This window comes from Gracilinanus agilis, chromosome 1 (assembly GCF_016433145.1).
Source record: "Gracilinanus agilis isolate LMUSP501 chromosome 1, AgileGrace, whole genome shotgun sequence".
Classification (NCBI taxonomy): domain Eukaryota; kingdom Metazoa; phylum Chordata; class Mammalia; order Didelphimorphia; family Didelphidae; genus Gracilinanus; species Gracilinanus agilis.
In genome coordinates, this window is record NC_058130.1 from 492777402 (window position 1) to 492795320 (window position 17919).

Genomic DNA, 17919 nt, shown 5'->3' on the forward strand with positions numbered 1-17919 from the left:
GTGGGATAGCCTAGTGATACCAAATCAACAAATCCAGTGAAAAGTTTTTTGATAGATTTTAAAGATATCTAATCTCTGAGATAGAATATTATCCTATAATATATAAGGCCGTTAGGAGTTATATGACAGGGGATTGCAAATTTGCCCAGCTCCAGAGTCACATTCCTCTGAGTACCTCTAGGATAACATATGGCAAGCATATGATTCCATGGAATAGAAATAATCTCTGTTAAGCCTCTGTGCAGAATCGTTAGTGCACATATTTGGAAAGTGGGTGATGCCAGTGGGCATACCACTGGAGGAGACAAAAGTAACTTAGAAAGTAATTGGAAGGGAACAGTCAACTTCTGGTGCCCAAGAAGAGAAATCATCACTTTCCTTCTCAAATGTTTGACTATTCTTACTAGATTGAGCTTTAATAAAAGAATCAAGATTGTGGTGTACAAAGGGAATATGTCCAAAGGGAAGTGAAATTTGAGAAGGGGAAGTTCCTGAGAGAAAATTATATATGAGTGAAAAGGGAAAATATAGTTGTCAAAATGCTATAGATTAAGAGCTGGAAGGAACATTAGAGGTCACTGAGTCTAATCTTCCTCCTTTTACAGATCACTTATTACCTATATGACCTTGGGCAAGTCATTTTACCACTGATAGCCTTTGGTTCCTCAACTATAACTGAGATAATAGTGCCTCACAGAATGAAATGAGATAATATTTGAAAAGCCCAAAGCACAGTATTTGACACATAGTAGATGCTTAGTAAATACTTGCTTCCTTCTCTCTCTCTCTCTCTCTCTCTCTCTCTCTCTCCCCTTTCCTTCCTTCTTTCCTTTCATACAAACTACAGAGGTAGAAGAAACTGGACTTGACCCCAGGTCTTCTAACTCCAAAGTCAACTTAACCTACTATACCATGATACCAAATATATAGTCACCTTCAGATTAAAATGTGCAGCTTTTCTAAACATAGCTCTGCTTCACATCTAAAAGTAGAATAAGTGAATTTAATCCAGCAGAAACTGTCAGCAGAATTAATAAGGCATCACATCCTATTTTAGTCACATTTTTCCATTGTCATCTCTTACAGGTCCTGATTATATCAAACAGAGATTTCAGGAAGGCATAGAAACTAAAGAAAATCCAGAAGAAAAAGTTCCAGAAAAGCCACCTTCACCAAAGGAATCTCCTCATTTTTATAGGAAAGGCACAACTCCCCCCAGATCTCCTGAGCCAAGTCCAAAATCAAGCCACTCTCCTCAGCCTTCCTCCCCAGTGAAAAAGCAAAACCCTAGCTCAGGGGCAAGACTCAATCAAGAAAACAAGAGTATCACAGATGAGCATGTAACAGCAGTTGTCAACAAGCCCCTACTTTCAAAGGTACCCCCAAAGGAGGAGGTAACAGTATTGCCTCAGTCCAAATACTCTGGCCAACAAAATACCTCCTTCCACCCTGGTAATGGGGAGTTGCATTCACAGTATCATGGCTATTATGTGAAACTGAATGCACCATTGCAACCATCAGAAGACAAGGAGGAAGATAAAAGTGTGAACCAGTCTTCTTTGGCACTGGTACCCAAGCAACCACATCAGAAATCAAGTCCCCCTAAATCCACGACAAAACTAGCTGCCAAAGAAAGCAAACCTGAGCCAAAAGTGAAGAAGTCTGAACTTGCCACACCAAAGAATCCAGCAAATGATTCATATTCTTCTTTAGGAAAAGAAGATAATTCGGTGAGTTTTATAGGAAACCTCTTCCTCTGTCCTAATACATGCTCTTAGGGGATTTTCCTTTCCACTAGCAATGTGAAATGATTATTAGCCAAGAGATTATTGAATTACTTAAACCAGAGTATAAATGTGCACGGAATTGTTTCTAAAGTTTAGCATATTTTTTTGAAACCAAGGACTTTCAACTCAGAAATCTTCCAATATTCTTTTTCCAGTCAAATTGAGATAATTTGGAAAACTAATGGTTGCCTACCCACATTTTTTACCACATTGTTTTCCAGTACTGGAAGCAGTGTTTTAAGTGCTAAGAAGCAGTTGTAGCTATTGTTTAATGACTGCTATTAATACCTGCTGTTCAAAAACACTGTCCTATATAGACTTGAAAGAGAAAAAGATAGAGATGGTACAGAAGCTGTTTTCAAGAGACTTAAAATTTGTAAGGAATAAAAGGCATGTGCACTAAAGACTTTGATTCTAGAGAGTCTGTTAAGTACAAAATAGCAATGTGCTTTGAGAAATTTGAAGGGGAAACAATGACTTTTCCATGAGGTCCCCAGGGAAAGTTCCAAGAAGGAAGTGTTGTCTAGGTTTAACCTTAAAAAAAAAAAAAAAAAAAAAACACTTCAGGCAGACATGGGGTTGATAAGGGATCCATTCAAAAAGACAGTGTCAAAAAAGTGAGAGGAAGCAAGATGGAAATAGTCTCTGAGACTTGGCTGGTTTTCTTGGAAAGTTAAGTACATGAAAAAAGGCAGTATTGAAAAGATAGGTTGAAAGTCGGTTTTAGATAGCTATATGTTCAAGGATCAGTTTATATTTTATTCTCTAGGCATGAGGAGCCACTGAAGGATTTTTAACTAGGGAACTGATGTGATTAATCATGTTATGTACAGTGATACAGTAGAAAAGAGATGAAGGCCTGAACTAGGATCATTTCAGTGGTAGCATGAAGAAATAGTAATTGTGAGAGGTACAGGGGAAAGAGAGGATCAATGGAATTTGGTGATTTCTTGGACCTGGAGACCAAATGAGAGAAGGAAGAATTAAAGGTAACTGTGAGGTTATTGGGATTCATGACTTGGAGATGATATCAACAGAAATATAGAAGTTGAAGGACGGGAAAGTTTTAGAGAAAAAATAAGGAGTTAAGTTCAGGGCATATTGAGTTTTCAGTGCCATCAATTCATGTAGTAGAAATATCCAGCAGGCAGTTGTAAAGACAGATTTTGATCTCTGGGGAAACCTTGCCAGGGAAGGTAAAGATTTAGAAATCATATGTATAAATGTGATAATTTAAACAACTAGAAGTTAATGGGCTCAGCTAGAAAGAAAACAGACCCCATGACAGAACCTCCTCCCACCTCTACACCTCCATGTAGAAAACGATCAGGAGTCAGCAAAGGACTAGTTAGAATGGTAGGAAAAGATATATAGGAAAACTGTATCATGAAATCAATTAGGGGAGAAGGCATCGAGAAGGAGAGTGATAACAGTGTCAAATGCGTTAGATTAATCAAAGATAGAACAGAAAGAAAGTCATAGATTTGGCATTAAAAAGGCCATTACTCTGGAGGGAGACCCCTTACCTTTCATCTTAGAGTATGTATTAGTTCTAAGGCAGAAAAGCAGAAAGGGCTGGGCAACGGGGGTTTAGAGACTTGCTCAAGGTCACATAGCTAGGAAATGTCTTGATCAGATTTGAACCCTGGAGCTCCCATCTCCAGGCCTGGCTCTCAATCTCCTGAGCCATCCAAAGAGAACACTTTTCAGAGGAATGTCAAGGATAGAATCCAGATTGCAAGGATATAAAAATTGGGTCTAGGACAATGCTCCTAGATACTCCTTTGTTGCCAGAGCTAATCAGCATCCTTACATAAATATGCACATATAGGACCTCTTTAGTCTTCAGATTCCTCACCTCTAAAATGAAAACAGTATCATAGTCTATTAGCTAGAGGGATAGTCAGGAAGATCTGGGTTCAAGTTCTTCCTCCAGCCTTAAAAGTCTATAAATTATAGATGGACTCCAGGTCTACATCAACCCATCAAGAATTCCCCCTGTCAGTGGAATCACAAGTCCAAATCTCCAACTGCCCTTTCTCTATTCCCCCACCCCCCTACCCCCTGAAAAATATAAGAGAGTAGATTTTCTAAATATTATGTGATCTTTAGAGCCAGGCCTATAACTCTGAAGACATTTTACATGGCCCTTCCGTTATCCTGTATATGATGTTGCCTTCACATATACTTCTTTAGAATTTCACTTTTCAGCCAGAACACCTTTCCTCAGGAGCAGTTTCCTAAGCAATGACTAAAACTTTGTCCATGCAAGGAGAATATTGTACTAGAATATTTTTAGACACCCAAGTTTTCTAGTGGATGATTTTGCTACCTGTTGTTTCTATTTTATTATCCTGCTCCTAATTTAATATTAGTCAACACAAGATCTGTTATTACCTATGCCTGACTGTGTTGCTGGCAAATTCCAAGTCTGTATCTATATGTGACTGATCATCCTCTATGGCTTGTGGAGCCTGTCTTCTCTTTTTTTTTAGCAGTATCAGGTACACAGTGACTAGGAAGAAAAAGTGTATTCCCAGACTCTGTAGAGCTTATGGAATCAGTTGCTGTAGTTAGTGATTGATAGAAATCTGCCCAGCAATTACAAAGCGGCCCAAAAGCCTTGTGGGTGGAATAACTAAATTTCTGACTTAACTTAAGAAAGAGACTAACAATTTCAAAATGACATTTTTGTATTCAAATTTGGAAGAGTCCAATTGAAAAGATGGGCAGGCTAACTATGGCCTTTGATGGGATGATAAAATAGTTGACATTCATTAGTTGAAATTAAAATATATTTGAAGTCTGATCCCCATTGGGTCTTCTTTTTTCTAGGGGGATAACAAATATTCATGGCATATTCCCATTGTTATAAATCTGGTTTGTTTTCTCTAAATAGGTGTTTTATAAATTGACAAAAATAAATTAACCAGATAAACTATACCACTCCCTAAAATGTGGTATGTATGCAATGCCATTGAATGTGTTAAGTTTAATTTTAATGTAAATAAATTTAATTTTATTCTCCAGCATTTGTATCCATATGTTGGCTAATCTTCAAAGATTCATGAGGGATGAATAATATACATATGAAAATACTAGAACTAGTGGTATGTAGGTATTTTTTCTTTGTATACCTATGAGAGAAAGTTGTTCCTGTTCCTTAAACTTCTTTGAGAGTGGCATTTTATTTCAGCTGTGTAATTTAATAGAAGAACTGAGATCAAAGTTGCAAGAAGTTAAATTTCAACACAATAGTTGTCTTAAAATGAAATGGGATGTCCTTTGAAATGGTAAATTCCTATCACTGGCTACAATCAATTAGATGGATGAATTTTATTGAGAGTTTTATAGAGGGGATTCATGTTATTAAATAGGAGGTGAGAATAAAATTGCCTCTAAGGACACTTCACCTCTAAAATTTTTTGATAGATATTATGATTCTAAGCATGGGCTGTGTTTTTTAGTCAACATAATGTGGTAGGTAGAGTACTTGACTTGGAGTCAGGAAGATAGGTTCAGATCTCATCTGTAACTTTTAAGCTTTGAGAAGTCCTTCAACCTCTTAGAGCCTCAGTCCATCTGTGGTTGAGCTTTTAGCCAATATATGGGACCTACCTCACAGAGTTAGTGTAAGGCTTAAATGGGAAAATATGTGTTCCTTGCCTGACACATAGACATGTAATAAATGTTTATTGATTGACTGACAGTGCTTTTTAAACTTTAAAACTATGTAATATTGATTATTAGTAGCCTTTAAGTCAGGAGACAAAAGTTCTAATTCTGTTGTTACCATAAATTTGGTGTGAGTTTAGAGTAATTTATAATCTTGCTGACCATAGTATCCTTTCTATAAAATGGCTATTATAATTGTAGAAGATGGGGGCACACCCATCTTAGCTGAAGAAAAGATTGGTTGACTTTGAAAGATATTCCCTATGTACTGTAACACATTCCATGCTCTAATTCATTGTATTACTCAATGAGCAGATTTCAGGATCGAGTTTTGGTTTCCTCGTGCCAAACCCTTGGTTACAGTATTCTTCTTTAGGCTTCCTGATTCCAATAGCAATTGGCAATAATCTTTTTTTTTTTTTAAATAACCCTTACCTTCTGTTTTAGAATTGATACTAATTATTGATTCCAAGACAGAAGAGCAGTAAGGGCTAGGCAATTGGGGTAAAGTGATTTGCCCAGGGTCACACAGATAGGAAGTGTCTAAGATCATATTTGAACCTAGGTCCTCCTGACCCTATGTGTGGTACTCTGTCCACTCAATCACCTAGTTGCTCCAATAATCCTTGATGAGTTATATTTTATCTATAAAGATTTTGTTGTAAGTACTATATGTTGTCATCTTTGAAAATAAGAGCTGCTATTCAGATCCTCAGTAACTATTTTTTTGTGTGCTCCCAAATCATTCATTACCAGTATCCACTAATTGGTGTATTTTAATACCAATACATACATTCCCTCTAATAAATTGTGTTAGCAATCAACATGACTCCCAGATATTTTGTGTCTGAAATATGGAAATTATCTACCATACTTAGAGAGAGGTCTTAGGATTGCATAGCACAAAGCAATGCTTCCCATACATTTAAAAAGGAAAAATCCTATAAAACTTTGCTACAATTATCTCTACAGAAAAATTTTGAATTCACAAGTTCAGTAATATGTCTCTCTCCAGACGTTAGGAAAATGGTCAGAATAAAAATCAAACTTTTAAACCAGAAAGTTAGTGTTTTTGGTGGACCTACTGAAAATACTACTTCAGGACACAAGATAGACTTAAACCAGACCCAAGAGAAACTTTGCAGTAATTATCAGTAATTGGACTAGTTCTACAGATAAATCCCAAAGAATATCTTAGTTCTGTAGTACCACTTGATCATCTGGAGAGTCATCCTGAGTGCTGCCTAAATCTACTAGGTAATTCTCATATCTCAGACACAGAAAATCTGGGAGACAAGTTAGTTGTTAGCATCAAGGGGGGGGGGGCTGTATGTGTTGGGGGAGCGAGGAGATTGGGAATTACCCATGACAATTGTGTATTATATGAATGTGTGACCACTCATTTGTAACTTTATTCCATAAGTGTGCATTTCCAAATGATATACAAACTCAGCAGATTTTGCAACACAATGACTGGTATGGGCCAGTAGAAACAGATTTAAAGATACTGGCTCAGAGTAACTTGAGAGGTTTTCCAGTAAAGGATCCTAACCAATTATCTTTGAAAATTACCCCTGATTTTTCCTGGTTTCTTCCAGCCATTACTCTGATCTTCTTCCAGAACACTTTTGAGAATTACCTAAATAGAATTCTTCCTCAGGTCATACATAGTTTCTTTTGAATTGAAGTAAGCCCTACATAATCCCCAAATCAAATCAGGCTTGAACCTGGAATAATCTGTTAATAATTATTTTTAGAGAGATTTCAGGTAATAAAGGAGGGACTGTTTTATACATTTTGTTTGGTTCAAAATAATTCCTTTTTACTCAAAGGGTAATAAACAGTCTCTCTAACACTAGAATAGCAAAGAGGAATTTGTATATTTGTTTTCTCCAGGTATATTTTTGGTTATCTTTGATTTACTTTTCTTTATTCATTACACCAGATACTTTCCTTCCAAAAGAAAATTCTTCCTAATTGGATACTCATGAATAAACTATGCTTCCTTAAAGTTAAATTTTAATTCCATATTTTGACTGGCCCACATTTTGTTATGTAAGATATTATGTTGGTTCTAATCAAGACAGACCCTTCATGCTGCTGCTGCTTCTCTTATTGCACCTGCCCTGATCAGTCTTGAAAAGCAGAGACTGATTTTTCATTTTGCTAAGTTAAGCTCCTACTGGGCACGACAGTCATATTTCTGGGACTTTGCCTTTCCCTGCACATAACACAGATATTTGAAGAATGAAAGGGTCACCCACTGGCACCTGTCTATAAAATACTGATCTAGAGTTAAAAGAGACAAAATATCCTTTTTTCTTCATGTTGCTTCTACTTAGGCTTAACAACACAATTTTTTAAAAGAGTTATAGAAAATATTCCAAAGAGTAGCTTAACTAGTGCTATATTTTATAACTTAAGGAAAGATTTATAATATTTTTTGTGGACTTAAAAAATCTAGAAATTGAAACAGTAGAATGCCATGATAATATATCCCAAACTTCACATTTCTAGGACTTTAGAATTTGTTGATAGCCTATTATATATCCCTATCATTGGAACTTGGGACAACCCTGTGATGCAATCAACACAAGTGATTATTATTCCCATTTTGCATATGAAAGAAGCTGTGGTTCAATGAGTTGTCCTATTTATTAACTCCACCTTCTGTCTTAGTATCAATTCTAAGACAGAAGAATGGCAAGGACTAGGCAATCAGGGTTAAGTGACCTGTCAGTGCTCACACAGTTAGAAGTATCTGACATCTGATTTGAATCCAGGTCTTCCCATCTCCAGGCCTGGCACTCTATCCACTGTACTACATAGCCATCCTGGCTCAGTGGGGTTCAAAAGACTTGTCCAACATTATATCATCAGAATCCAGATCTCTTATCTCTAATTTCCTCACTCTTCCCCTGTAAACCATGAGGTTTCACACTACTAGGAAGCATAATTTATGTTATAGAGACTAAAAAAGGAAAAATACAAAAGAAAAGGTTTTTGTTTTTGTTTTTGTTTTTTTGTTTTGACAAATTTGTGGGTAATTCCATAGGATGTGTTAAAAGAAAGATGAAGGATTTGAGTTTCTGAGGGAGAAGCCATAAAGACAATATGATATAGTGGGAAACCTGCTGGACTTGACTAAGGAGGAACCTGGGTTGAAATCATGCTCTTCCACTTACTAGTTGTTTGATCATACTTATTTGTTCATCTTATAAAGTAGGAGTATCAGTAAGTACTTCACAAGGCAGTCATGAGAATCCAAGGCTTTGCAAGCCTTAAAGGGCTCCAGAAATGTCAGTTCTTCTTCTTATAGGGAATATTCACCAAACCCTGGCACGGTTCTTAGTGCCACCATGGTTGTGTGGGATGTGGAATGTTTTGCCCATTATGAACAGATTCCTATTTGGTAGGTATCTCTCTTTGACATGTCATTTATTTCACTTTAGAAGTAATAGATAAATTCCAGTGTCCTGAAAGGATTGAAATGCTTTGCAACATAACACATTCATTGACAGACTGCTAATTGGAGTAAATTGAAATACAGCATCTAATTAGTCTCCATGGTGAATGATGGCAGAGTCCAAACTAAGATCACCTGAAGATTTCATTTGTTCATTTATTAATAATATGGAACATATAATTAACATTAATATAAGCCAGGCTCTTTTTGTACTAGTTGGAAACTACTTTTGAAATTCTATGTGAGAAGAGTTAATTAGTTATTATCAACACATCTTATTTTTCCCATGGTCCTAAGGAGACTACATTATGTGGATAAAGTGCTGATTTTAAAGAACTTGGCAGCATTCTAGAATTGCTTTGTTGCAGTCTAATTTTATGTAAATTAAGATTTATCCCTACAGTATTATCATCCATAAGTACCATTGTTCTTGCTACTAGATGCCAGCTCGGGGCCTGCCCCATTTTCATTTCTTCTTGATTTTTCCAGGCCCATTTTTTATCTCTTAATTGTCTGTTCTTCTTATCCTGAGAGAATTTCTCTCTATCAACACTTCCTAGGAGGGTGGTAGAAAATTTTCCCAATAAAATCTGTTGTTTAGTTAGTGTAAATTACATTCCATTCAAATACAGTTCTACAACAACTAGTTTCCTCATCTGTAAAATAAGGAAGATCACTTCTACCCTGTTGTGAGGATCAAATTGAAATGAGGGTGTGAAATATCCTTTTAAAAAGTGTAAAAAAAAATCATATGGACTGATAGAGAAGAGTCATTAGCAGGACCAAGAGAATAATATACACAATGATGCCAATACTGTAAATGAAAAGGAATTTGAAGACTGAGAAATGGAAAAAACAGTGAAGATCTCCAAAAAGAGATCATGAAGTCTCCCTCCTCTCTCCCAAAGGCAAAGTAAATGTTTTCCAAAATGCCATACGTGTGGTCAGACAAGGTTTCTGCATCACATGATTTTGCTTAATTTTTTTTCTCTTTATTCCAAGGGAGGGTTCACTTTGAGAGAAAATTGGGAAATAACAATGTAAAGGTGAAAGACATATTTTTAAAATTTAAGTTTAAAGCTCTCTAAATATGAAGGTATGTGTATGTGTGTGTATAGATAGATAGATAGGTAGATAGATAGATAGATGCTCACTTAATTAATTAATTAATTAAAGGTATTTGCCCATGGTTACATGGCTCGTGTTCTTTCCCTCTCCTCTCCCAACACCTCCCTCCCCCCAATAGCCTACCAGCAGTTCCACTGGGTTTTATGTGTATCATTGATCAAGAAGGTATTATTATTATTATTATTATTATTATTATTATTATTATTATTATTATTATTAACCATTCAATCACAGACATTTATTGAACACCTATTACAGAGCAGGCATGATGGTAGACCCTAGAAATAGAAATACAAAGAATGAAATAATCTCTAATCGCAAGAAGATTCCATTTTTAAGGATAAACAAATATATGAAGAATAAATACAAAATACTTCAATACAAGCATTTATTTATTATTTATTAGGAAGGAGGCCAATGCCAACTGGGGAAGGTGGGACAAATTAGATGTGTGTAGATAATGATGCTTGAGCTGTGTCTCAAAGAAAGAGAATGATTCTATGATAGGTAAGAAGAGATGGTATTTCTGGGCTGAAGAAGAACCAATATAAAGACACAAGAGTTGAAAGATGGAGTGTCATGTGAGAGGATCAAAGAGAAGGCTAGTTCGGCTAGGTTGTAGAGTATGAGAGGGGAATCAATGTATAACAAGGCTAGAAAGATAGGTGGGGGTCAGGTGGAGAAAAGCATTAAAAGCAAAATGGGGAAGTTTGTAGTTTATCCTAGGATCAATAGGGAGCCACTATGATTGTTTAGAGTATGGGAGTCATTTAAGGAGAATCACTTTGGTTGCCAAAGGGAAAATGAATTGTAGTGGCAAGAGACTTAAGTAGGGACACAAAAGAGAAACATTTAAAGTTTTCCAGGTGAAAAGTGATGAAGTCTTGAAACAAAATGGTGTCTGGGTGAGTAGAGAAAAAGGGTCATATGAAAGAGGAGTTGCAGTCCTAAAAACAGCAAGGTTTGACAACAGTGATTGAATGTGTGGGGTGAGACAGCAAGAAGTTATTCTGAGAATAACACAGAAATGATGAGCTCAAGAGTCATGCCAAGTTCTCTTTGTGTTTGAGATGTCTTTTGTATTTCCAGTTTGAAATATCTTGAAATAAATTGACTATTACTTACATGGAACTAGATCTCAAGGGAGACTGTGGGACTGGATATTTAGATGTGAGGGTCATCTGGATAGAGTTGATAATTGAACCCATAAGAATTGATTAGATGACCATATAATAGAAGAGGACCCAGTACACAGTTCTGGCGAACACTCAGAGTGTTAGAGGGTGTGATATCAATAATGAGCTAACAATGGAGAACTAAGAGGGAGTAGTCAGTTATGAGGAGAATCTTGAGAAAGTAGTGTCACAGGTACTGAGAGTTGAGGGAGTATCCAGGAGGACAGGATGGTCAAGATTGCCAACAGAAAGGTTGGATGGGGTAAGGACTGAAAAAAGAGTGTGTGATCTGTTAATTAAGAAATCATCAGTAATTTTGGAGAGAGTAGTTTCAGTTGAGGGTGCAAAGTAAGATTGCAAAGAGTTGAGGAAGAAGAAAGAAAGAGGAGGCAACAGGCATAGACAGCTTTTCCTCGAGTTCTGCTAAGAAAGGGAGGTGAGATACTGGATAAAATTCATGGAGAACAGGGCCTAAGGAAGTGGTTTTTTGTTTTTGTTTTTGTTTTTAACCCATAAACGTCTGTGTATTGGCTCATTGGTGGAAGAGTGGTAAGGGTGGGCAATGGGGGTCAAGTGACTTGCCCAGGGTCACACAGCTGGCAAGTGTCTGAGGCCAGATTTGAACCTAGGACCTCCCATCTCTAGGCCCGGCTCTCAATCCACTGAGCTACCCAGCTGCCCCTAAGGAAGTGTTTTTATTTTTCTAAGGATGGGGCAGGCTTGAGCCCAGTTGAAGGCAGTGGGGGAAGATTCACTATAGAAATTAAAGATGAAAAAGGGATACAATCTTGCTGAAGAAAACATGAGAAGATGAGATCAACATATAGGTACAGGGTTTTGCCTTGGCAAAGAGAGGGCTATTTTATTATCAGAGACTAGGGAAAGGAGGAAAAAAGAAGAGATGAAGCAAGGGATTTTGAAATATAGGGAGAGGTGTCAAACTAACAGCTACAGAATGAATCAGATTTAAATTTAACTGGAAAATGTTTAACAAAATAAAAAAATATAACAGAACATAGATGATGCTAATTTGTTTTTCTAAGTCACTACACACCCCCCAAGGATCCATTTCTGTTTGAGTTTGTCTCTACTGAATTGCAGAGAACTGTAGAAGAGGGGAGCTCATGTTGAATGGTCTCAGTTTTCTCAAGTAAGAGGTAAATTCTTCAACTGAGGCCATAGGAGAAGTGGAGTAGGTATAGGAAGCTTAAGGAAAGAGAAGATTTAGGATGCTTCTTTAAGAAGTGAGACAGGGAGAAATGAATTTAGAGTATACCCAGTCGGTATGGTTTTTTTTTTTTTAAATTTCCTCCAACTCTGTTCAACCCATGAGTTAGTTTCAAAGGAGGAGCATGGTAGGAATAATCCAAGGCTTGAGTTTGTTAAGGGCAAGGGGGCAAGGGATTCAAATTGATGATACTGTGTGGAATTGAATTGCTTAACTACAGCATCAAGATTGGGAAGGAAGGAAAGTAAAATCAGAGCAGGGGTAGCAACAACTTTAGAAAATACTGAGGAGTAAAAGGATTGTGACATTCATGATGAACTCAAAGAAGAGGTAGCTGGGAGTGGTGGAAAGATAGGAGATTATGGTCAAATAAAGGAATGTCAGAGTTTTTAAGGAAGTGGAACGCTTGTGTAATAATGAATCCAGGATATGACCATCCCTGTGTATGACAGAGTTAAGAACTAGATTTTGGAGTCTGAAGATGAGGAATTAGGAGGTTAAAAGTCCTCTTAATATAAGAGAAGTTACAGTGAGAGGAAGATAGTGACCCAAGTGATAACCCCTTTAAGAAAGAAGGGAGAAATAACTTGGGGGGCCATAAGACAACATACACCATGATTTGAATAGGGTAGAAAATGATGCCATGAATTGCATTCACAATTGCTGAGTAATTGTGGGAGAACCTGGAAATAACAGTGGAGAATAAGCATTCCATCTGGTCTTCCAAGACCAGGGTATGGAGGGCAAATAAGAATGGGAATAAAAACATAACCAATACAAAAGACTGATTCCTAACTGGACAGGGGCCAGTGAGGAGATTGATTATGTAAGACTTTTTATTAAATAAACTTTTGTCATCAAAATTAGCAGGGTAGCCAGATGGCACAGTGAATAGAGAGCTGGGCCTGGAGACAAGAAGACTCATCTCTCAAATCTGGTTTCAGAGACTTACTAGCTATGTGGCCCTGAGCTAGTCCTTTAACCCCATTTGCCTCAGTTTCTTCATCTTACACATGCACTGAAGAAGGAAATGGCAAATCATTCTAGCATCTTTACCAAGAAAACCCCAAATGGGGCCATGAACAGTCTAACACAATTGTAACAATAACAACAAAAATCTAATCAACAAAGTAATTAGGGCCAGCCATATAAATCGCCTTATTAGGTGAGAATAGTACCTGGTAAGGGTGTATGCTAAAATGGGATCCTGCCTTGAAAGTCATCATGGAGCATGATGAGACTGGACTTTAGAGTTCATTTTGTATGTGAGTATATGAAATGAAGAGCATCTCTGAAGTTAATCTGAATGTGATTAATTTAAATCTGACCTACTATTACTGTCATGTATTTTTAAACTTATCCCCTGTCAAATTGGCCTGGGGTTATGGACTTGAGGAAATTAATGTAAAAATGATATTTTTTTTTTAACTTTTTACTTTGAAAAGAGAGGGGTATCCAAAAAGATTACCAGGAAAAGGTAAGAGGCACAGAATTCCATTTTAGCTTTCTCTCAATTCTTACTGTTTAAAACCTTTGGTATAGAATAAGGGTTCTTAACCCTTGGGCCCATTTGGCAGTCTGCTGAAGCCTGTACAACCTCTCAGAATAATATTTTTAAATGCATAAAACAAAATCTGTAGGATTACAAAGAAGACTGGTAATTTTAAAATAGTTGTCAAAATATTTTTTAAAAGCAAGTTTATGGAACTCGTGTTAAAACTCTACTATAGGAGATTTTACTTAACCTGACTATATTCATGAGAAAGCAAATCTTTTCTTAACAGAATTCCCAGTCACTGATATCCACAGGGTTGGCAAATGTCTTTAAAAGGATGGTTATTCAGATTTTATGAGCTAGCTAAATGAAGTTGTGTTATCATTTATGGAACAATTTGACATTAGAATAAATCGAATTGAGACTCATCACACTTAACCTTTTTTTCAATTTTGGGAACTTGTTGCATTTTAACATGCAGAATTGGGTTAATTGGGAATTCTCTTAATGGGCTAACTTTCTAGGTGATTTTTTTTTTCATCAAAAAAGTAATATTTATTTTGTTTTATTTTCAGGGTCCTAATTCAGTCATGATTGTCCTGGTCATGCTGTTGAATATTGGGTTAGCCATTCTTTTTGTTCACTTTCTAACTTGATTGGAATTAGGAAAGGTAAGACTAGTATCATTTTCATATAAACTCACAAGACATAATAGTTTCAATTTCCCTTATTCAAATTTATAATCACAATTTTTTGTTTTGTTTTTTTTTTTTTTTGTTTCGTTTTTGTTTTTGTTTTTTTAATATCTCTGTAATGTCCTTTAATTTTGGCTATGCCTGAATGTGATTCAATGTAGTTACTTACTGATATCACTGTTTTGACCCTTCAGTGAAGTCATGACAACTAGTGGAATTAGCCCACAGTTCTCTGCAGTAGTGTCATCAGCCTTTTAAATGGCAACACACCAGTCATGCTCAGACACAGGGAAGGAGGCTTGGAATTAGGATGGGATCGCAAGAGAGATATCTGAGACTTGGAAAATTCAGCCAGAGGACCTGTTCAGTTCCCTTGGGGATGGTTTGTGGCTTTGGGGTCCTCTGAAGGCTGAAGCAAGCAGTGTTGGAGAACAAAACTTAATCCTTTTTTTTTTATTTAAAAAGCAAAAGCCAAAACAAAACACAAAATCTGCTGCTGCAGCCCCCAACCGGTGAAGTGCATTGGCTACTCCATCTGTCCTAGCAGAGTGTGACTAAACTGGAAATGTATGGAGCTGCACTTTTTGTTGATGGAAGCTAACAGCTGCCTTACTGTTTTACCATCTGACGTTTTTAGTAGGGAGCTGGGGAAACGACTGCCAGAGGAATGCGGTCAGAGGATACTGTTGCTGTGGAAGTGACTCCAACATTCACTCCTTTCTCATTAGAAGAAATAGTTTAGCAGCATCACTCACCAGTCTTATGCCATTATTTGCTGCTTTTAATTTCTCCTGTGGTGTTCTGGGAGACTCCATTTTCTTTTGCTTGTGCATGACTGTTCATTTTGCTGTTGATTTAAATTTGATGTATAGCCACGATATTTCATGGTGTGAAGTCCTGGTTAGTGAAAATGTACTTACTTGTTGCATCTCAAGGTAAATGCAAAAGAGAAATCTAGCATAACGTGTATTTTGATAGGAAGGTAGAGCTCTTCATAACATTCATTTTCCTAAGCTGGTAAAACTCTGTTTCTCCTTCATGTTGATTGAGCAGAGTCTGGAGGCACTGTGGATGCCTTCCTGAGCAGTCCCTAGGTTTTACATGCTTATGTCAGCACCACACTGAATTTCTTATGGAACATGGAGGCTCTTTGTGGGGATATCCTTAAGTGGAGAGCTAGACTGCAAAAGGATTCTGAGAAATAGAATCAAGGCTTTGCATGGTTTGAGGATTTGTTGTTGGGTTTGTTTTTTAATGCCTTCCTGTTAATAGTAGTAATAAGTGTTCAGAGGATTCAGTTTCATCACTGACATCCCCTATAAGTGAATAATCTTGTCAGAGGCCAGTTCCAATGAAAGTGAAGCTAAGATGCTAATAAAACTATTATTCATGGGGGAAAGACTAATTTTGTGTTGAATACATTCAGGTAGAGCATATAAATTTGTTTTTAAAATCAGTGCTTATCAAGTTTATGCCTTTTTTTGTTGTTTTTTTAAAGACCATATATAATTTTGTTTCAAGTTTAAAAGCCGTAGAAATTTTCATTTGGGGTATTTGTTTTTTTGCAGTCTTTATTATTATATGAGCTACATTTATTTTGTGCTGTTAAACTGTAATTACTATATCCTTTATTACTTAAAAGCATGCATATTGACTTACAGAAACTATGTATGGTAGGATGCTTGTCCTCAAAGGAAACATTTTTGTTCTTTAGAAAATAATTTGGAGGAAGAAAGAGACTCCTTTGCCTTTTTTTCAAATATTTCATCCTTGGCAGTTTGGGAAACTTTTTGCAAACCCTCTTCATTTTGTGCATGATATGACAAGAATTATTTCCAACTTGTACACTGTCTTTTCAGGGCAGCCCTTTACAGTAACATAGGTGAGGACTTAATGCTTTGTCTCCTGAGCCAGCTAACTGCAGGGTAGTAACCCCGTGGTGTTTTTTGCAGAAGTATGTTGAGAATCCTGTGTGTGACCAGTATGGAATCAAGAAGAAAGCAGAAAGAGCAAATGAAAATTGCAACATGTGTATTTATTTTTTTAAAAAATCATACTTTTACTTTGATATTTAGGAAGCAACATTTTTAAATGAAAAACAAGTAATGTTTGTCTCTATATAAACCTTGGTATTAGAGGTCATTGCTCCTTCCTGTCCCACTCCATGTCTCCTTACTGGGAAAATGATTTTTTAACTGAAATATTTAATTCGTATTAAATGTTTATTTAAAGTACCTATGCTTTGAAAATTATGAGTAATGGATAACTTCAGAAAATGTTTATAAAGTAAGCATGGTGGTTCCATTTATAAATATATGTATGATTTCTAAGCTTTTTTAAAAACAAAGCTCAAACAGAAATTGTCGGTATTTTTCTAAAATGTGCACAAGCTGTATTTTACATGAAAGGCTATTTATAATGGGTTGTTATACTGTACACTACATTTTGGACAGCACATGAAGTCTGCCAATGTACTTAATATGTCACTTTGTTTATTTAAAGTTTCTTGCTGTGAAAGAACTCTTTACCTATGAGTTCCTTTATTTATAGTCCTTGACCCCAAAATGTATAATGTACAGTTTTCACAACTGTATTTACTCTAATAAAAAAGTTGGTTATTAATAAAGTTGTAGATGGATTTTCTTTGTGTTTAAATTAATCTGTACAGTGTGTACTTTTTTGCTGTTGATCTTCCCAATGGACATCTCACAGTAGACGTTAAAATGGATCAAAGCAGGTCAATATCCAAAGTTTCCCATCATATTATTTATTTCCTCATTTCTTCCACCTTCCCCCTTAAAAAGCAAACGCAAAACACAAAATCACTTTTAGATGTTAAATATAAAATTTCATCTAACACCTTCAAAAATTGGATTATACCACCTTATCAAAGGAATTTACTTTTACATTTAAAGAACTCCGTAAGTTAGTATAAACTTCTTCCTACATAATAACCTTTCAGTTAATTAAAGTTGATTCGGCTATTTTGCTCCTTTTCTTAATGCCCAGAATAAATTAGTATGTTACCATAGTCTCCCAGTGCCTAAGCTGATAAGTGGCAATTTAGACACCTTTGGAAGCCCAATTAACTCTCGGGTTACTGAGTCTACTTGAGTTTTAAGCTTCCTTTTGAATCCAGAATACTGCTGGTTTAAGAGTAACCCGTGGTTTAAGAGTGCACACTGGGCACCCAAAGTCCCTCTGCCACCAAATAGCTCCTCCATTTTCTTTTCCACAATGGCTACCTACAATTTCCACATTAATTACTAC

General features: G+C 36.4%; 1 protein-coding gene across 3 annotated transcripts in view; it reads left to right on the plus strand.

Annotated features, from left to right (window-relative positions):
- The window catches only part of JPH1 (junctophilin 1), a 105426-nt gene extending 88138 nt beyond the window's left edge, over positions 1-17288 (plus strand). Inside the window, exons 4-6 of one of the 3 annotated variants that reach the window (XM_044665829.1) lie at positions 1087-1730; positions 14530-14625; positions 15115-17288. In XM_044665829.1, the coding sequence (XP_044521764.1) occupies positions 1087-1730; positions 14530-14610 (725 nt within the window). In that variant the 3' untranslated portion in view covers positions 14611-14625; positions 15115-17288. Of the gene's footprint in view, positions 1-1086; positions 1731-14529; positions 14626-14843; positions 14861-15114 lie in introns of those variants that run through there. The other 2 variants (XM_044665828.1, XM_044665830.1) reach the window with 2 other exon arrangements.
- The last annotated feature ends 631 nt before the right edge of the window (positions 17289-17919 follow it).